We start from the raw sequence: 22,338 nt of genomic DNA on the forward strand, positions 1-22,338 counted from the left end.
TGCGTTCTCGGCTTATTAAGCATAATCAGTTTAAGAATGTGCATGTAAACGATGTTTTCACAGGAGTTTGCAACAGAAAAGAGCAGGGCATCATCATCATCATCATCATAATATAGAGAGAGCGAAGAGATCAACCGTTTCTGGAGCCCTTTGGATCTTATTCATTTTTTTTAAAGTTACAGAGCTCAAAAGAAACTGCATTTCCTTTTTTGTTCCAAAGAGGAAAGAAAGTCATACGAGTTTGGAACAACATAAGGGTGAGTAAATGATGACAGAATTTGGGGTGAACGATCCCTTTAAAATAGATAGCGCTGTCAAGAATGACAACGTCTATATAGCATCGTAAATTGCTGGTGTTTTATGGGGGCTGCTGTTGAAATGTACACACTCTAGAGCAGTGAACCCTGCGTAGGGAATGAACCGGAAAGCAGATTAAAGTATATGGGTGCATGAGGGTGAGTAAATAAGAGTATTTTAAATCTGGATTAACCTATCACTCTAAAATGTCCCATCCGGATGTGATTTCTGTGCATGTACAGTTTAATTAAAATGTAACCTGACTTCAACAAAAAGATTTGCATACAATGTGTGCAATATGTGTATGAAGGGGAAAACTGCAGCTATATTCGGAATAGCATACTACCATACAAATTTTGCAGTATACAGCACGTATACTGTGCACACTATGAGCTTGACCTTCCATTTTCTGTGTGATAGATATCAGTAATTAATTTTAGAATTACATTATTGACTCATTATTTGATTAAGACATTTATACACAAATTAGATTTAAAATGCAACGTTTCTAAAACTGTATTCCATTCCGTATAGGCCTTTATCCAATGACTTATGAGCGCAGGGGTCGACACAAGGCCATGTCACCGGGTTACTCCTGGGGCTTCCCATCTAATATATTGATGGCAAACCATCTGTTTATATCATAAACAAGGTGAGAGAAAGACACATCCAAGGACAGTAAGGCAACATGTCGAGGTCACATAAAGAGAGTATGAAAAATCACACAGAATGCACATGAGTGACTCCACGTCTCCTTTAGTGCACAGAGCTCACGGATGTCAGTTCACTCTGATTTAGAAAGTGTTCATGCATATGCTTCTAAAACACCAACAGGAATAGTTCACCCAAAAAATGTTCACCCTCATTCCATCCCAGATGTGACATTCTTCCTTCTGCAGAACACAAATGCAGATTTTTAAAAGAATATCTCAGCTCTGTAGGTCCTTACAATGCAAGCGAATGGTGGTCAGAACTTTGAAGCTCCAAAAAGCACATAAACTCAGCATAAAAGTAATCCATATGGCTCCCTTGGTTTAATCCATGTCTTCTGAAGTGATCCAATTGGTTTTGGATGTAAAGAGAACAAAAAGTATGATTTTTTTCTATACATCTTGCCTTTGAAGTCTAGACACGATCATGATCGCCAAGGAAACGGCAGACGTTAATAAGTACTGTGAAAAGTAAATATATTTTGGTCTGTTCTCACTTAAAACCAATTGGATCATTTCAGAAGACATTGATTAAACATAAGCATAATGTGTATGCTGCCTTTATGTGCTTTTTGAAGCACATACAATTGTATTGTATGGACCTACAGAGCTGAAATATTCTTCTAAAAATCTTCATTTGTGTTCTGCAGAAGAAAGAAAGTCATATACATCTGGGATGGCATGAGGGTGAGTAAATGATGGGAGAATTTTCATTTTTGGGTGAACTATCTCTTTAAGAAGCAGGTCCTTCACAAGGAAGACCATTACATTTGGAGGTCCTTGGTATCCCTGAGGTATCAAGATTTTCATTTTGGGGTAAAAAATAACTAAAATAAAAAATTGTGTCATCATTTACTTTCCCCTCTTTTCGTTCCAAACTCATATTACATTCTTTCTTGAAACACCTGGCTGTTTTAATTATAAATCCAATTTAAAATAGAATAATTGTATTTATATTGAAAAAATGTATTGACAATTCTCAGTAATTAATTCATTATATTTATATAAGCAGCATAATCAACCTGCCTAACTTTTGGAACAGCCTTTGCTTTGGGAGTGTGTCTGATGCCTTAAAATGCTGTCTAGGTAGTCAGCTCACTAGGTTTTGGAACAGAGCCACCAATTCACATCACAGTGTACTAGGGAGTAAATTTAGACACGCCCTGACTGAGACTGTTTTTTATAGGGCCTTAGTGTGGAGGCTACAGAGAAGCCGTTACCATGACAACCTCCAATTATTTACTTCCTTTTCTTTAGCTCAGGAATGTAAACTACCTTGTTGCCATCTGCTACTTTGCCTCTGGACGCCACCTACAGTGCTAGTATCAGATAACGTTCAGTTTTACACATTTTGGTTTACATCCAGGCCAAAAACAAAAACAGGCTAAAATCATTGTGCGTTCTACTTTTTTTTCTTCTTTATACAAACACTGGCATCTCAAGCATCTCAAGCTATGTCCGTGAAATAAATAAATGCTACAACACAGTCACGCAATTACCAAAGCAACAATGCAGAAAACAAAATAGTAAATGTATCGAAAACAGGTTTCATATTCTTTAAGGTAAATATCATTTGTCATTTATTTATATTGATTACGGGGTGAAATAGGAGCTAGACATGTTCTTGACCTGTCCCGTGAGATACCTTTCTTTCATTCTTTAGCTTACTGTCTGAATACAAAACATTTAAGGGTGTGGCTTGTCCTTAAAAACATAACATACTTGTACATTCAGTCTCGTAAGCACCCGCCTCTGACATCACACACAGTCAACTGATGTCACAGTCATTCGGTTTATTGACCTTAAGAACAGGTGTGATCTTACCTTTGCCATCTGTGCCTGAACTCCACTGCTTTTCAGAGCGCTGACGGCTTTCTGAGCTGCAGCCGGGCTGTCATAATCCACAAAGCCATAACCTGAGAGAGAGACAGAGAGAGAGAGAGAGAGAGAGAGAGAGAGAAACACAAGTCGAGTTTAGATACACCTTAAAACACACAACATTCACCCTAGCAGTGTTGTATCTAGCTGCCGTAACAGGGTGAATCTCATGACAACCGTGGCAAAAGGGGGCCACCAATGTGTGCTAGGGGGTCCACAGAAATAAATAAAAACATTTATTTTTAATATCTTGGGGATGTAGTAAAATGGAAATATTTAAAGCCAATAATTTACTTTTGTCTTTATGATAAATCACAATTACTTTTTTCTCAGACTTTATAAATGTGTCCCTGAAAGTGAAAATGATCTCATTATTTACTCACCCTCATGCCATCCCAGATGAGAATCACTTTCTTCTACAGATCACAAATAATTTTAGAAGAATATTTCAGCTCTGTAGGTCCATACAATGCAAGTGAATAGTATCCAGAACTTTGAAGCTCCAAAAAGCACATAAAGGCAGCTTAAAAGTAGTTCAAAAGACTCTCCAGTGGTTTAATCCATGTCTTCAGAAGTGATATGATAGGTTTGGGTGAGAAACAGATCAATATTTAAATCCTTTTTTACTTTAAATTTTCATTCCTGCCCAGTAGGTGGCGATATGCATGAAGAATACGAATCACTGGAAATTAAAGTGAAAGTGGAGATTTATAGTAAAAAAGGACTTAAATATTGATCTGTTTCTCATCCACACTTATCATATCACTTCTGAAGACATGGATTAAAACATTGGAGTCATATGGATTACTTTTATGCTGCCTTTATATGCTTTTTGGAGCTTCAAAGTTCTGGCTACTACTCACTTGCATTGTATGGACCTACAGAGCTGAAATATTCATCTAAAAATATTTGTGTTCTGTAGAAGAAAGTCATTCACATCTGGGATGGCATGAGGGTGAGTAAATAATGATATAATTTTCACTTTCAGGGACACACTTATAAAGTCTGAGAAAAAAAAGAAAAAAAGTAATTTTTGGGTGAACTATCTCTTTAAGAAGCAGGTGCTTCACAAGGAAGACCATTACATTTGGGGGTCCTTGGTATCAAAAACAAATTAAAGAAAAAATAACACCGAACAAAGTGCGTCAAAAGAGCTCTGCAGAGACCGCTTATTCCCATGTGAATGATGCAATTGAGTCAAACTCTCAAAACACTTATATAATTGTATATATTGGAATATTTTGCTATAGAATTCAAATATACGGTTTCTAGTCTTATAATCAGCAGCGATAAATCAATAGTTTTACATATTACCATAGCTTTTAATTCAATAGTATCATTTGAATTGCAGCAATGCTTCATGGGATTGTAGTTCATTACCTCAATAAAGGTGTTGTATGTACACAGTCTTGAACCTTTTTCTTGTCCATTTTTCAATTTTTTTTGCTTCAAATCAAAAGTTTGTAATGTTGTGATTCACCTCAGAGCTGGTTGCTTTGGTTCATGGCTTACAACTCATTTGTGAAGGATTTGATGAAAAGCCTATGCAAAAAATGATGGGAAAAAAGTTGGCGGGCACTGTTGCGCTCTATTGTATGGGAAAGTTAATGGTTGTGGGCGGGGCCAGTTACTGTAGTGCCGGTTTGGGGCCTAGAATGCATCTTATCTCAACCTGTTTGACTAAGTGTGTGTCGAGTCATAGATCACATAGCCAGAGTAAGAGAGAAGCTCCACTATCAGTGTTTGCTTCCTCTAATGAGAACAATTAAAAGGACACGAGGAAGCTGATCCCAGATAAGTGCTGTAGTTCAGCCCCTTTCTTTCACCTCGGCTGCTATATTTAATCAGCGAACAGGTCAAACCACAAACCCAACCAGCCTAAAACATCCTGACAAACACCCTTAAAATATGTGACGTACATTACAAAGTCATGCTCGTAAAACACATCTGTTAAGGGTGGTGGTTTATGAACATCTGACGGAACTGTTGTTAATTGTTGTTAAATATCAGATAAAGTTCAGGTTTAAAGGTGAAGTGTTTGATTTATTTGAAGTGAGCGAACTCTTCTATCCCAGCTGCAAGCCGTTTGTAGGTGATTTCCATAGATGTGCAAACTCTGTGACTCTGTTCAAAGAAAGTGTTATGAAGTGATTCATTGAAACAGACTTGAATCAAACGTAACAACTGTAGATCACGCCCGGTCGACCATGTTGTATACTCTTTTGACCAGTGTTGTAGTCGAGACCAGCTCATCCGAGTCCAAGTCCTGGCCAAGACCAGAGTAGGTCAAGTCTGAGACCAGACTGTTTATGAATGTATTAAATCATAGATTAAACAACTATTGACTCATCAATCCAATATATCTCATTAATTGTATGCTTAAATTTATGTTGGTTAAACGATATTACCAGTTAAGAATAAATATGAAATAAATGCCACATCCTAGGTTAACACAATGGTATTATAATTACGACATGTCAGTGTTTACAAAATAGCAGTGAAATTAAAGGTGCAAAGTGCCTATTTGGCTTAACATGGCAATACAAACTACCATCTTATGTATCCCATTTTATTCCATTCAAGTCAACATTTCTGCTGTACAAAATGCAGTCGGGAACGTCCAATTCCCAACGTACACACCAAGTCCTCATGATGGTGCAGTGATTCGCCTCAGACCGGGTGGCAGAGAATGGATCCCAGCTGCCTCCGCATCATAGACCGTCTACTCGCACATCTTATCACGTGGTTCGCTAGGCGCGCCACAGCGGAGGCACATCGCCACCCACCGCGGCAACCACCTCCAACTCACCATGCGCCCCACCGAGAGCGAACCACCTTACAGCGATCACAAGGAGGTTACCCCGTGTGACTCTACCCTCCCTAGCAACCAGGCCAATTTGGTTGCCTAGGAGACCCGGCTTGAGTCACTCAGCACGCCCTGGGATTCGAACCAGCGAACTCCAGGGGAGGTAGCCAGCGTCTTTACCACTGAGCTGCCCATGACATGAAAACTTAATTTAAACGAACGAATGCCCAACTAAAAACTGCATTAAAATCAATGCAATTTAAAGATTTATAGTGTGAACATTCAATACATGTTCAAATCAGTGTTTTATATTTACAGCCCCCGGATTGGATTTCAAAGGGCTTTTTTCCGCCCCTTAATGAGGGTATTTTCTTCTAACCACTTAAAACATATAAACTGTGTATTATTAATATATACAACAAGGACTATAATAAAATATTAGGATCTCACAAATAAAAACAGAAGAATAAATTATGAGGGCAATGCTTTTATTTATTTTTGTGCCCCCATAGTTTGAATTTTGGTGTTATTTTGGTCATTTTTGGTGGTATTTTGCTCCTTAATTTCTGAACATGGTTCAAATTCACTCAATCCAATGTGAGTGTTGTGAGCAAATCTGAGTTAGTGATCTATAAACACACACATATGTGATCTGTGAGTGTTTATACACGCATGCGTGTGTGTGTGTGTGTGTGTGTGTGTGTGTGTGTGTGTGTGTGTGCGCACGCCCTGCTTTGCGTCGTTGTACTGCTATGCTGACGTGGGTGGATCCGGAAACAAATATCCAGTCAGTCTGTCACTGCATCCCAAACCCCCTCGCTTATATTCCCGAACCAGTCTGTGTTTGTTCCAGGGAAGGTCATGAACCATAGGGAGTAGCTGGCTCTGTTCCTGGGCTTGGCACCTTTAGTGGCACGACTGCCCTGGAGCAAGTGTCTGAGTCAGAGCGCTGTGGATTATTTATGTGCGGAGTAACTTCAGCCAGGCCTAAGCAGAGCAACCATAAACCTGCCTTATTTCTTGGGTTCCTGCAGCAACCTCAACCGCGGGGTTTTAACAGAAGCTGAATTGGAAAATGTTCAGCTGCAAATGCAAATGTTTACATCTGACCGACCGATCGACCCAACCCAAAGTCAAACCGGCAAACCACAACTTTCACTTTCACATTAAACTGCTAATCACATGGGCTGGGTGATGTATTGAGTGTTCATGTTAGATCTGCTAGTGATATAAAATTATTTGGCTATTTATTTGGTTCCCACCCTTTTAGACCAATGAATTTCCATGACTTGTCCAGAACTGGAAAACACAATTTTAAATAAATATTATATTTGCAGGTTTTCCATGATCATAGAAACCCCATTTCTAAAGGCAGTGATTTAAGACTAGTTTATATATATATATTGCTATATATATATATATATATATATATAGCACATTTCTAGGCACTCAAAGTGCATTACATAGTATAGGGGGAATCTCCTCAACCACCACCAGTGTGCAGCAACCACCCGGATGATGTAACGGCAGCCATAGTGCGCCAGAACACCCACCCCAGACCAGCTATTGGTGGAGAGGAGAGAGTAGAGTGATGTAGTCAATTCAGGGATGGAGATTAATACAAGGCCATGATAGATAGGGGCCAATGGGGGCAATTTGTCCAGGGCACTGGGGTTACACCACTACTCTTTACGAGAAGTGCCCTGGGATTTTTAATGTCCACAGAGAGTCAGTACCTCAGTTTAATGTCTCATCCAAAAGACGGTGCTTTTTTTACAGTATAGTGTCCCCGTCACTATACTGGGGCATTAGGACCCACACAGATCGCAGTGTGAGCGCCCCCTCCTGGCCTCCCTAATACCACATCCAGCAGCAACCTTGGTTTTCGATAGGAGGTCTCCCATCCAGGTACTAGCCAGGCTCAATCCTGCTTAGCTTTAGTGAGCAACCAGGTAAGAGCTGCAGGGTGATATGGCTGCTGTTTTGATAGTGCCTCTTTATTTAAACTTCAGTACATGCAATAAACATTGTTAACATTTTTGAAATTCAATTTTGTAAAACAGGTTTAAGTGGTCATTTTAAATGAGCCGATTCAAAACTCTGATACGAAGACTTATTTGTCACTTATTTCTCACACACAAATGTTCTCAGAGGAATATTACAATGAAACACACTTTGGACCAAAACATGAAACGGCACAGATATTAAGCCACATGAATCAGAGCAAAAACATATACAGAACATACCTTTGCATTTGTTTGTGGTTTTGTCTAAGATGGCCTTCGTTGATACGATTTTTCCAAATCTGCAAAAAAGAACAAAAATGGGTTTCATTTTATAATTCATGCACAAACTGAAGTGTACACCACAACCCTTTATTTGAATGAACACTAGTTTTCTTGCAACAATATTTATACTGATTTTGCATACGGCTCGGCCACATCCTATGTGCATACAGGACACATGTCAGAGAACCAAGAATAAAGAATCAACATAGACCATCTTGGACTGTTTGGTCACAAATGATCTCAAATTCGGGACCGGAATAATGCTAAAGCTAGAAATGAACAATGCAGAGAGGGGAAGAAAGGACGAGGGTCCTTGGAGAGAAATGTGACTGATTTATGAGGAGCTTATAAAAACTGCAGTGGAATGCTCAATCCAGACTCTTGAGTATTTCACAGCCACCGACAGCAAAATACGGAGAAAAAAAAGGGTCATTAAGCCCCTTCAATTAATAACCAAATAGCAAAGCCTTCATGAGATTTTAAATCCAATTACAGCGAATGATTCCTAAAGCATGTGCACGTCCCTTTGGAGTCGTGGTGACCTCGTGTTCTGCTTCTCCTGGGAGATGAAGGGTTTCCACCAATTTACCTTATATTAATCAGTTATGATGGCTAACTCCCTTCTGCCTTCCCTGTCACACAGTGAGCGGCTTATGAAAGCAGTATTTCAATCAAAAGCTTTGTGGGTGAAAACAACTCCGTTACAAAATCTAGTGAGGTTGTATTTCTGCCTACAGCGGACTTCTAAATGGCCGTTTAGTCCAGACACGTTCTTGCGCTAATAAATGACGCAAAGCAACAAATACAACAGAAACATTAACATTTCTGTATATGTAAGTCAGGCATATGAGGTATCATTTGAAAGCTTAGAGTGTGAACCTTGCACAGAAAACATCACTTCTGTATGTGTGTTACTTAAAATAACAAAATAAGGCCTCAAATCATATCGCATTGAAAATGAGTGCCCCCTACAGGTAATGAGGTAGAAATATTTATATGAAGTCCTTCATATAGCACATAAATGGACAAGTCACATATCAAATGAAAGCTCTTATTCGCAGCAACGTGACTGTATAGTTTATTTTGTTGTCCAAATACCACAGTTTGAAAGATTTTCAAAAGAATCACAAAGTGAAATATGATTTCTGTATGTCATCAACTATAAACGTCAGTTTTATGCTCTGATAGCTGCTGCAGTAAGCCCCAAATTGTCTGTGAGCTTACTTGGCCTAATAATCTAATGTTATATCTTAGATGTACAGAACAAAATAAGCAGTCAAGCAGGAAAAGTATGCTAAACAAATCATCATAAAAATATGTTATCGACTATTAATGATAATATTTTCAAATTGTAAATATATATATATATGATTTACCATCAAACCGATGGAGTGCACACTCCGGGTAGGGAAGGAGGTATTGTCACAAGTGAAGGAGGTCAAGTACCTCGGGGTCTTGTTCACGAGTGATTGGAAAATGGAGCGGGAGGTTGGCCGGAGAATCGGGGCAGCGGGGGCGGTATTGCACTCGCTCTTATCGCACGATTGTCACGAAAAGAGAGCTGAGCCGGAAGGCAAAGCTCTCAATCTACCGGTCAATTTTCGTTTCTACCCTCACCTATGGTCATGAAGGCTGGGTCATGACCGAAAGAACTAGGTCACGAGTACAAGCGGCCGAAATGGGCTTCCTCAGAAGGGTGGCGGGCTTCTCCCTTAGAGATAAGGTGAGGAGCTCAGTCATCCGTGAGGAGCTCGGAGTAGAGCCGCTGCTCCTTTGCGTCAAAATGACCCAGTTGAGGTGGTTTGGGCATCTGGTAAGGATGCCCCCTGGGCGCCTCCCTAGGGAGGTGTTTCAGGCACGTCCAGCTGGGAGGAGGCCTCGGTGAAGACCCAGGACTAGGTGGAGAGATTACATCTCCACACTGGCCTGGGAACGCCTCGGGGTCCTCCATTCAGAGCTGCTGCCCCGCGACCCGACTTCGGATAAGTGGTTGAAGATGGATGGATATATTTTAAATAAGTGCAAAGGTGAGGATCACAGCTTTTTAATGACACTTGGATTGTGCTTCTAGTCCACTCAGAGGCCGAGATATTCAATGAAATAATGAGGGTGGTGCATGAACTTAAAATTAGACTGAATGTCTATGGACGAGCACATCTATGAGGGCTAAAATGCGTAAGAGCGCCACCTACATTTCAGATCTGTATATTTTGATGGAATGTGATAGAGGAAAAAAAAAATTCTAGTGCTCGCTGCCATCTAGAGGAATGAAATAAGACTTTTCAAAGTGAGGTATAGTGCACAGAAACAGAACTACATGTTTACAAATTTAGGACAAAATAAAAAAAATTATAAAAAAAAAAACCTTATCATAAGATTATAAATGCATACAATATTATTTATGAATAATTGGAGTCTCTTTTTTTTTTTGTGATTTCCGATTTTCGCAAATAATCCACAGCTTTTACATTTGAGTGTGAACAACTGCACCAAAAATACACCAGAGTTTAAGGGGTTAATAAACAGCTGCTTCACAGACATTTAAACAGAGGAGATATAGATGACATTTTTTTAAATACAACATATAGATGCATGATCAACCTGCCTACCTTTTATGCCAGCCTTTGTGTCTGGCGCACATATATGACGCCTTAAAATGCAGCCTAAAGAGGCAGCGCACTAGATTTCAGAACAGACGGAACACGTTATGAAAACTTGACAAATGTCATTCGTTAATCTCTGTGTCCAGAGAGAAAAACAACAGCGTTTATGGGCGTTGTTTCGTGCACATCAGCATCTGGTTTACCGGAAAACAGTGAGGCTATCGAGAGGAAAACTCGTACTATTAGGCCTCCTCTCCATTAGCTTCTGCTAAAAATCTATTACAATTGAATTGCAGTGTCCTCTCCTACAGTGGAAAAGAAGCTCAGAGACTGATAGAATGTCGACGGTATGAGGAGCGCGGCTCAGAGAACAATGCGAATGCCATTTCAACCCCAGTCCTGATCCCATTATGGAGGCCATCCTCAGCTCAAGTTACCATCCAGCAGATGATTGTTAATCTCCACTGTCAGAGCTGAGGGCGATGCTTCATAACCCCATTTAAGCAAACATCACCGTCATCTTCTGCATTGTAGCTATAAGTCTGACTCATATACATGTTGAGAGATACACTAGTGTTATCATGATTGCAATTATTTTTAGTGAACTGAATACTAACTGATATAATTGGAATTTTTTTTTTTTTTTTTTAATTAAACATAAAAATGGCATCTAATTTACATTTAACTGCAATCAACATTACAACATTACATCGGCTCTCCAGATATCTGTAATTGAGCACCTCGTATCAGTCAACCACAAGTTAAAACAAAGTATAAACTAACCAAACATAAGAATGCACAACCTTGCACATCAAAGAATGTTTGAAGAACGTTCAGTCCCCTGAGGAACGGCCCCTGTTTTCTATTATTTACATCTAGACAGAGTTTCCTTCAGGACACACCTATAACCTGCTCCAGTCTGGATAGTTGCAAAGGTGAAAAGGTCTGAAAAAGCACATCCTCTTATTTGCATGAACATGCGATTTAGAGGCGTTAAGTGGATTTTCGTGGAGAGTAAAACCCTTACAATAATGCCATCATCAATAACATAAAAGAATAGAACAGTGCTTTTAAACCGTATGCTTTTCATGAAAGTTATAATTCTGCTCATCCCTACCAGGCTTTAAAAAAATATACCACAACTAGGTTTTTATTTCACATCTGGTGTGCCGTTGTTATGATACCAATCACGCATCTTGTTTTCTGTCAGCAGTGCATGTGAATTAACACATAACGCAAAGAGCAGGGGTGTAAAGTAACGAATTACAAATACTCACGTTACTGTAATTAAGTACATTTCCCAAGAATTGTATTTTAAGTACTTTAAAAATGGTATACTATTAATTGAGTGCTGTAACTGTCCTTTTAATGTGCTATTTTCCCACCATCTGTGTTCGCTACTTCCCTGTCCTGATTTTATTTTTAATCCATCAATATTAATGGCTAGGGAGAGTCTCATGACTCCCATCAAATCAAATCACATGTTAAAAACTTGAACGGCAGCAGCAAATCTGGCGGCAACTACATTTCACATTTATGCATTTGGCAGACGCTTTTATCCATAGCGACTTACAGTGCCTTTATTACAGGGACAGCTCCCTTGCTGGGGTACCTTGGTGGCTTTGGGAAGCGAACCAGCAAACTTCTGATTACCAGTTATGTGCTTTAGCCCACTACGCCACCACCAATCCTATGGAGAACTACGGAGAATGCCTCAAGCACAGTTTACAGCTGAACATCACGGCCGCACCTGGAAGGGATTTTAGCAGTGAAAAAGGCCAATTGCATGATCGTGTTATGTGAGCTTAACTTGCTCAAGCCATATATCAGCATTAATCCTGCCTCTAATTTGAAGAAACGTATCGATGTAAATTTCATATTTCTGCGTGTCTATAATGTAGCCTATAATTTAATCATCCATCACTGCATTAATCTCTCACATCAGCCCAATAATCTCAATGTCATCAATAGGGCTGGGCAATAAAATGGTCTAGATGTTTATAGCATATGTATGTCGTCGATCAAACCTTTGAGTAGTTTTCTATATTTTGTCTGTGTTCTGCATCTAGAACAGGGGTGTTCATTACATCAATCGCGATAGCAAGAGCACCACTGGTTGGTCGATCTAGATGAAATAAAAGATTTACTTTTTATTTCCTGACGTCTGTCGATGCGTGCTGTTTGATCGACAGGTGGCTAATGTTTGACCGCCTAAATGATCAAATACACTTTATAATTTCGCCAGTGCCCGTCTTGGTGAGGATCAAATGTAAACGCAGATGTTTTCGTCTAAAGTGAACATAAACAGTGGGACAAAAAGTGTATTTGCATCAAAATGTTGGACTTGAAGTGAACATGTAACCGAATTGAGCATGTCTAGTAGGCTATGTCATATAAAGGCTATTAATCAAACAACATTAACAAGGAAACGAGAAAACCACTCACTACTTTTGGCCGAATAACTTTAGTAGCATTCTCAAAAATTCCCCTCTCTCATGCCATCTGTCTATGACTTTCTTCAGAACATAAATTAAGATTTTCAGAAGAATATTTCAGCTCTGTAGGTCCATTCAATGCTCCAAAAAGCACATAAAGGCAGCACAAAAGTATTTCATACAACTCCAGTGGTTTAATCCATGACTTCAGAATTGATATGACGGGTGTGGGTGAGAAACAGATCAATATTTAAGTTCATTTTTGCTAGAAATTGTCCTCTCTGCCCAGTAGGTGGTGATATGCATGAAGAATGTGAATCACCAAAAACACAATAAGAAAGTGAAAGTTAAAGTGGAGATTGAGCAGGGAGGAGAATAGTAAAAAAGGAATTAAATATTGATCTGTTTCTCACCACATCTATCATATTGCTTCTGAAGACATGGATTAAACTACTTTTATGCTGATTTATGTAATTTGTGGAGCTTCAATATTTTAGCATTGATTCACTTTCTTTGTATGGACCAAAAGAGCTGAGATATCCTTCTAAAAATCTTAATTTGTGTTCAGCAGAAGAAAGAAAGTCATACACATCCAGGATGGCATAAGGGTGAGAAAATGATGAGAGAATTTTCATTTTTGGGTGAATTATTCCTTTTTAAGCATGATGTAGCCCCTTTACCAAACAACTTTTCCCATGCCTGATCTACCTGCTCTATTGTGCAGGACATGACGTGCCAAGTGATCCTGCTTATTTAGCATTTTTTGGCATTCCTTGCATTGTTTGAACATGTTTTATGCACAAAAATAAAGTTCTGTCAGCATTAAGGGAAATTAGACCCTACACATAAACTGATTTTAATGTAATTGTTTCATGCATTACAATTTAAAATGGTGATCAGTGTATTGAAAATACCTTTTTAATATTTTCATCTCTTATCATGTCTCCCTATTATTTTTTGGAATCAGATTCATGTAGTATTTATCATAGATAAGTGATTTATTTTAAAAGTTGGCATACAGTGTTCATTATAATGGGGCAAAGGTTTTGCAACTCAGTCCTCAATACTCACTGCTCATGAGTACTTTTAAATTTAAACTCTTTTACTCTTACTCGAGTAGTTTTTAGGACAACTACTGTTACTCACACTACATTTTTTGGGAAGTAACAGTACTTCTACTTGAGTATGATTTTTTTTTAGTACTCTTTCCACCCCTGGAAATGGATAAATATATTCAAGAAAGGAAAAAACAATCACAAATCAGTATGCACATATTACAATGATGTCATCGCTGTCGGTTACATCATTTAACATTGATGGAAGTCAGTGGAAGATTTTCAACAAACCAATGTTTAATGTTTAAACAGAGTCTATATGTTAAGCAGTTCAGGCTTAAATGAATTGCAGAAATGCAATCCTTTGGGTTAGGGGTTTAGAACAAGTCTTAAGCAGAAATGATTATGAGTACCAACAAAGTGCTGCCTTGCAAACTCTTTTTTTAGTGTATTATCCTCATACTTCTCCTTTAAGAAAATCTGTAGCACCAGACAGCAAACTGGACTGATTTAAACTGGACAATAACAGGCTGTTTTCACACCGTGTCATATGGTGACAGTTTCTAAGCTGCCAAAGTATACATATTCACCATGCATTACATGATTTGTAAATAGAAGTGTAAATATCAGCTTTTCAATCTTTATTTCCACCAAACACCTCCAGACGTTCTGCATGTGAGACCTCTGATAATTTGGACTGGGCTATATATCAAATATTCACAATATATTAGCAATGACATTTTATTAGCAACATCGCATTTTATTTGGCCAGTAAGTTTCCTCAAGACTGCATCATTAAACTAGTTTTGCAATTATTCTTTGTCTTGCAACTTGTCACAAGTGCGAGAGCGCTTGGACTGATTTTAAACTTCAGTTGCAAAAACAGAGTTAAAGTTGGTAAGTTGGACTCATTTTCAGCTCAGTGAATCAGTTCATAATGTCGGTTACAACGAATCAGTTCAAAACTCTGATTCAGTGAGCCAGTTTACAAGCACACCAATATGCTGATAATTCCCCAAAAATCACCTTATTTAAAAAGAGAAAAAAAAGCAAGAAAACTGCATTTGCATTTGATTTGAAATCGTGAAGAATCTTGCGAATCTTCATTTGCATCATCAGTCAAAATGTTGAATCATTCACAACAAATATTGAATTGTTAAGATGTATTGGTGCATATAAATGAAAATGATTAAATATGCACAATAAACAGATAAACATGCCGTTATTGCAGTATTTTCAACTAGATTTTTATTGTGTATTCTTCAAATTTTGAATCTACTTTGCTGAAATGGATGATTTGTGAAATTATGATTCCTCCGATTGTAAAAAAAAAAAATGTAAATATATATATATATACACACACATTTATATATTTTAACCCTTTATGCTCTGAAGGTATTTTTAAATGGTAAATGTTCTGCACTTATATAGCGCCTTTTTAAGCCTTAACATGACAAAAAACAAACAAAAACAAAGAGGGTCAAGTGTTTGGTATCAATGCATTCTGAGACACTCAACCAAAGAAACAAGAAAATAAATTTAAATTTGTAACATTACATATCTCTGGGTGTAAATAAGGTGGCTCTGAAAAACTGCTTTTGTTTTGTTCCCAATCATGTCAACTGTATCTGAGAAATGTGTGTTGATACGAAAAAGCAATAAAAAATTATAGCATTACAAATATAATTTATCACACTGTCCAAAAACATCTCCAAACTTATAAAAAATAATAATTGTACATAAGAAATAATTGCATATGCAAACACAACAATGACTTAAGGTTTGCATAGCATGCAGACGTGATTTTAGTCATGAGATTTTACAGAATCCGTTTCATTCTGTGCCATTTGGGTCATCATTGAGTCTGTGTCATGTATTTGGCGCCATCTCCTGGTGGTCAAATGTAACATTGTGCTTCATGTGGATTATCTAATGATCTATACATGCTGATTATCTTGTGTGCGGTCTCGTTTTAAATATAATCACCTCCTCCAAGCAATGTTATGATAATGATATTTTATATTCTGTTTATTTTTTTGGGAAGTTATGCGGCATATAAGTAACATTAACATAATTTTCAAAGACATATACTTTGCTATTACTCGCCATATTTTTGTCTGTGAGTAAAACAAATAGACTGGTTGAAATCTACTCTTTGAGAGCTTTCCAACAACATATGACACATGGCTATTTTATGAGTTTGATGTTTTTAATGATTGCAATAATACCGTATGTACAATGCAATTTTTGTTTTTAATTATCAAATTGGAGCACTTCTGATTTGTCGGCAAATTTCAAATCACTAGTTCAGTTTTGGTCATAATGCCTACATGCATTGTAAAGTAGAGCTTCTAAGCTTTCAAACAAAACTATTTTGTGTCAGTCAAAACTGTAGTTATTAAAGATTTGGCAGTGTTGTTTTTCTTGTGGTCCCGCCGGCAGAAAGGGTCAACACATTTAGACCATTTCAAATCTTCAAAAGGATGAAAAATATTGAGACTTAGCTATAGCAGTCATTTTTCTTACGCAATATATATTTAGCATTTATTCCATTGTTGCACGCCCAATATTATATGACATTCTACTTGATACTTAAAGCTCAACATGCCCGTGCTATGACATCAATACCTCTGACCTTATATTGTTCACTGAAAGGTTACATCTGAAAGGTCAAAGGACATACCGCTTTAGCCATCAGGATGAGATTAAGCTAAATAAAGCTATGGGTTAGACAATCACGCCACTGACCCTGCAGTGAAGAGCCCAACACTAATCCAGTGCTCACATTAAAGTGTTCACAGAGATGAACTGTGCATGAGTCTGTACACTGGAACAGATTTCTAATTAAAGACACTGATTGAATTCCTTTGAGGACAAACCTGTGAACATCGCAAGACACAAATTCTGAGATTTAACTTCTGTTATTTCCCAATGGCTTCTACACTACACTGTAATACAGAGTAATTCTATATCACTAATAGGGATGGGACGATATGGTTCGAGGTACAATATGAGGTATAATCTCGATTCAACACAACTCTTAAATGACAAACATGATAAATGTTTGAGCAAAATTTCTCATCTGAATAATATGTTTATTCTATTTATTAATATTATTTAACATGATATATTAATATATGTTAATGACATGAGCGGTCACTGTTTGATATAATGTGTACAATTAACAAGTATTTACACTGAGATTATATTCATTTGTATAACAAGCCAACCATCTATGGACACGTTGGAGAAGGTATCGCCATTGGCTAGCACATTTCAGTTTTTACTCATCAGACTTTTGATGACATGTATATGATAATATCTGAAAAAAATATTAAGTTAACCAGGAAGGGAACTTCACATAAACACACACACATATATACATATACATATACACATACACACATATACATATATATATATATATATATATATATATATATATATATATTTATATTATTTTTATTTTATTTTTTTTATTTATTTATTTTTTTTTAAGTAAAAACGTTCATAACGTATGACTGTTCCTTTAAATATTAATAACACATTACACATTTATTACACTTACTACATTTAGTTACATGTTTTTTTATATGCACTTATGATTTACATTGAGTTTACATTAATATGTATGTAAAGCGGAGGAGGGCGGGGCCGGGCTGGAACAATGCACGCCAGGTCCCCAATCAGCCTGATGGGGGCGCGTGAGGGATAAAGGCGTCCAGTTCGATAGAGAGAGAATTACAGGCAGCTGCTCTGTGTTTGTGTGTTTTTGGTTCAGCTTTTCATTAAACTATTATTTATATTGTCAAGCCGGTTCTCGCCTCCTTTTCTATTGAACTGCTTTACATTGGTGCCGAAACCCGGGAAGGAGGAGGGATGCCCGTCACAGAGTCCTCGACACTGCCGTCCACCCAGGGGAGTGCCGCTGCCATCCGCCGGGGGACTGAGTAGCCCGACCCCCCGGACGCGGAGAACGGCCGCCGTCCGCGAGGCGAGTGGGGACTGGACTCCCCGACCGCCTGGAGCGAAGGAGCCGCTGCCATGGGAGGAGGAGTGCCCTGCCGTTCCCCAGAAACTCAGAGGGGTCGAGAGGACTGCCGTCCGCGAGTGGAGGATGGAAGCGACTCCCCGACCACCTGGAGCGGTAGGGCTGCTGCCAGGGGCAGAGGAGAGTCCCCACGGACGCCGGGAATATGGAGGAGCGTTCTGTCCGCTGGAGGACTCTGGTTCGCCCGGGAAGGAGTGGGGCAGAGGAGAGGTCCAGGGGCAGAGGAGAGCCCCCACGGGCGCCGGGAACATGGAGGAGCGTTCTGTCCGCTGGGGGACTCTGGTTCGCCCGGGAAGGAGGGCTGCCGTCTGCCTGAGAGGGTGGAGAAGTGATCGGGGACCAAATGATGGGCGCATCAGAGAACCGGTGATGGAGTTATTTTTTCACCCCCTCTCTCTCTCCTCTCTCTCTTTATCTGTTGCTCCGTGTTGGTCTTTATCCCTCGCCTATTTTGTTTTGTTGTTGTTTTTACCCTCCTGCCTCCTCCCAGGTCGAACAAGGCGGGGATGACCGATGGCCGTGATGACGGTTCGAGAGAGAGAGAATTACAGGCAGCTGCTCTGTGTTTATGTTTGTGTGTTTTTGGTTGTTTTTCATTAAACTATTATTTATATTGCCAAGCCGGTTCTCGCCGCCAGGAGGATTTCTATTGAACTGCTTTACAATGTATAACAAGCACTAAATTGGTACTGTCTCTTTAAGAGAAAGTTAATGAGAGCGTCTGCTAGCAAGTGTTTACAGTTAAATTAGCGCAGCGCATATTCGTGATAGAGAAGTTACAGTTGTTTTTACCTCATATGAATATGCACTAGCCAGTGGCTAATAACAAACACATTTTAGGAGCATAGCACGGAATTGTCGCATATGCAAGCAGCAAAAGAGTACTGTCACTTTAAGAGTTCAAAAAGTGTATTTCGGCTCAGCGCACATTAGCGAGAGAACAGTCGCATGGTTTCGTGATATCTCGAAATTCTGTAACTGTTACCATCACAATATAGTTATTTTGCTGGAAATTCAATAAAACAAATGGGTGTAGTAAAGCTTATTTTCAGAAAGTATGAAAGTACTTTATATGCTCCTTAATAACTATATGTTTATACATACCATCACCACGATATAAAATTACTCATACTGTAATATAACATTTTAGTCATGCCGTCCGTCCACTCCTGCTTGGAGTCATCAAAACCATTTTCTTTTTCACATTGTATTTTATTGTTGCTAAAAGACATAATGGTCTGTTTGTCAATCTCTGCACATTTTTCATTCTCAAGTGAGTCCTTGGGAGTTTCGATTCTGTGATTCTGCTCGAAAATCACTAAATCAAATGACCAAATAGACTCGGAGTGCTACAGCATATGCCTCATTTTTTATTGATGACATTTATCCCAGACCTCTTAGAGGAGATGGTCAGCCTGCAGCCCTTCATACAGAGTGACCGAAATATGAGATTTCATTCAGCGATACAGCCAGGCTGTGTGAGATTACTAAAGAAAATCTCAATATCTAACGATGCTTTCATCAAATAAACACATATTCCTCAAACATCCCGCATGAGCTCTAGTTCACAACTTGTTAATTTAATGCTGTATAATTATATTATATGGGCGAATCTTCATTTTCTCGAATTTTCCAAGTGGATTAAAGGCACAGTTAACTTAGTGCATGTAAACTTCTGACCCACTGGAATTGATATAGTCAATTAAAAGTGAAACAATCTGTCTATAAACAATTATTGGAAAAATTACTCGTGTCATGCATAAAGTAGACGTCCTAAACGACTTGTCAAATCTATAGTTTGCTAATATTAAATTCGTTTTAATGACTTCAACTGTAAATGCAATTTCAAGACATTAATTGATGGAATAGACTGAATTAGAAGCTAAAATGTGACAAATTGGATGAAAAACAAATGCTAAAACATAGTTTGTAATATTTATATTTTCGAGTTGTACCTAGATGGTTCCTTTATAATTAAAAGCATTAGCGGAGACAGAATTTCTTCAAATATAAGCAAAATGAACATTGTATCAGAAATGTACTCCTATGAATCGATATTAAATCGAAAGCGTGTGAATCTGAATCGAATTGAAAAATCTGTATCAATATACAGCCTTAAAATCTACCATAACATTTAGAAATGTTAGTACGGTTGCCGAAATAATTTTAATACTCCAGTTAAAATAATTTACCAAGCAATAAAGGTACAAAAGAGGTAAATTTTCCATTTTAAAATATATTCCATCCCAGCTTAATATGCAGAGAGAAATATAAGAAAGCCACATTAATTACACATTAAGTACATTAATTTTCTCTGTAAAATTAAATAAAAAAAAAATATATAAAAAGTCATTTTTTTTAGGCCCATCCAGTCCTACACAGCAATATTGACTTAACCGATGGCACGAGTTGGCGGGACTATCTGTTTGTTCATCAACAAAAGAGGGTGTGTTAATGTGATAGTTCATCGTGATTAATTGCCGAAATTTACACTAATATATATATATATATATACATATATATATATACACTTTTCTTGTCAAAATGTATTTATTTCCATCTTAGAAAATAAAACAAAACCATATGTAGCAATATAAAGCTTTATTAACATTTTCCAAACAAATCCTTCCACAATATAAAAACAATGCACTAAAATATCACAAATTCAAGTAACATTAAATATTTCCCAAAGTTTGGGAAAATGAGAGTTCGACTAATTGAAAAAAAATAGTCCCAACATGGGTTGCATATTCATTGCAATGGGCATTAAATCCCTTAAACTTTCATCCTCCACAATATTAATCTGCCGGTGGACTGTGGCTATCCGCATTGTAACAGCAATTGTGAAGCTGCATTCATGATTCGCGTCAGGGTGGCAACGCCCCACCATGAAAAGCGCTTTGAAACAAAAACATCTCATTCTGCATTTTGGTGATAGTTATGATTTGTGTGCTCCTGTGGTAATTAAAACGTGCCTTACGGCGATAACAACCTGGAGAGAGCGGAACAGTCGACTAGCACGTTAAGACAGTTTCGTCCATAGAATGTCAATGGGAACGCAGCATTATGTTATTTTATGATAAGCTTGTAGACTCTCTTGGTAGAAGGACTCTGGCACTGTTGTGTGTCTGTCAGTGTAATGACTCTGGGTGGACACATTATAACGTGTTCGGCCTTCACACAAGTGTTTATGCTGTATTAATGGTAAACGCGTTAATCACAATTAAGAAAAATGAACACGTTAATTCTGACAGCTCTATTATTTTTGCAATGCCATTCTGTAGTGCATAAATTACACACTTATTATAAAAATATTGTTTTATTAGAAAAAAGTCTCAAACTTCTTAGAAGATATAGTCCCTGACATGTAAATGATAATACAACGTTGCTATTCAACAAGAATTACAAAAACAAACCAAGTAGCAAAGAGAAAGCTGTTCATTTAAAAAATTGAGCCCGACTACTTGACCATAGTTTTGGGGGAAACCACATACTCTCTCTCTCACACTCTCTCTCTCTCTCACACATTCTCTCGCTCTCACACACACACACTCTCGCTCTCACACACACACACTCTCGCTCTCACACACACACACACTCTCGCTCTCACACACACACACTCTCGCTCTCACACACACACACTCTCGCTCTCACACACTCTCACACACTCTCACACACTCTCACACACTCTCACACACTCTCACACACTCTCACACACTCTCGCTCTCACACACACACACACACTCTCGCTCTCACACACACACACACACACACACACACACACACACACACACACACACACACACACACACACACACACACACACACACACACACACACAATGAGGGGATGAATCAATATCAAATCAATATCTCTCATCAATGATGAATGGTAAAGTGGTACTCACGGCTGGCAGAGTTTGACCAGGTCATGGTCAGTGGTCGTTGGGGGTAATCCACGGATGTACAGGTTCGTTTTGCTGAGCTGCTCCCAGCCGGCAGTGCTGCTGCTACTGCTGTGATTAGTGCTGCTGTTGGTTCCAGGACTGGGCGGAGCCATTGGGTGGGAGGTGTGGCCAAAAGGGGGCTACCGGAAAAAGACACAAAACAAACTGCGGTCAGACAGGAAAGACAAAACAAAAAAGGCGAGTGAAAAGTAAACAGCAGGTTCTCTTTACGGTGGAGTGGAAACCAGAAAACAAAGCAAAAGGGAGAG

At 38.5% G+C, this 22,338-nt stretch overlaps 1 protein-coding gene across 2 annotated transcripts in view; it reads right to left on the minus strand.

Moving 5' to 3' along the window:
• The window catches only part of LOC127654743 (RNA-binding motif, single-stranded-interacting protein 1-like), a 93,510-nt gene that overhangs the window by 31,627 nt on the left and 39,545 nt on the right, over positions 1–22,338 (minus strand). For both annotated transcript variants that reach the window (XM_052142073.1, XM_052142074.1), the window contains exons 2-4: positions 22,031–22,209; positions 7,938–7,996; positions 2,832–2,923 (exon numbers count right to left, since the gene is read on the minus strand). In XM_052142073.1, coding sequence (XP_051998033.1) covers positions 2,832–2,923; positions 7,938–7,996; positions 22,031–22,209 — 330 coding nt within the window. The remainder of the gene's footprint in view (positions 1–2,831; positions 2,924–7,937; positions 7,997–22,030; positions 22,210–22,338) is intronic.

The sequence above is a fragment of the Xyrauchen texanus genome, chromosome 14 (assembly GCF_025860055.1).
Source record: "Xyrauchen texanus isolate HMW12.3.18 chromosome 14, RBS_HiC_50CHRs, whole genome shotgun sequence".
NCBI classification, from domain to species: domain Eukaryota; kingdom Metazoa; phylum Chordata; class Actinopteri; order Cypriniformes; family Catostomidae; genus Xyrauchen; species Xyrauchen texanus.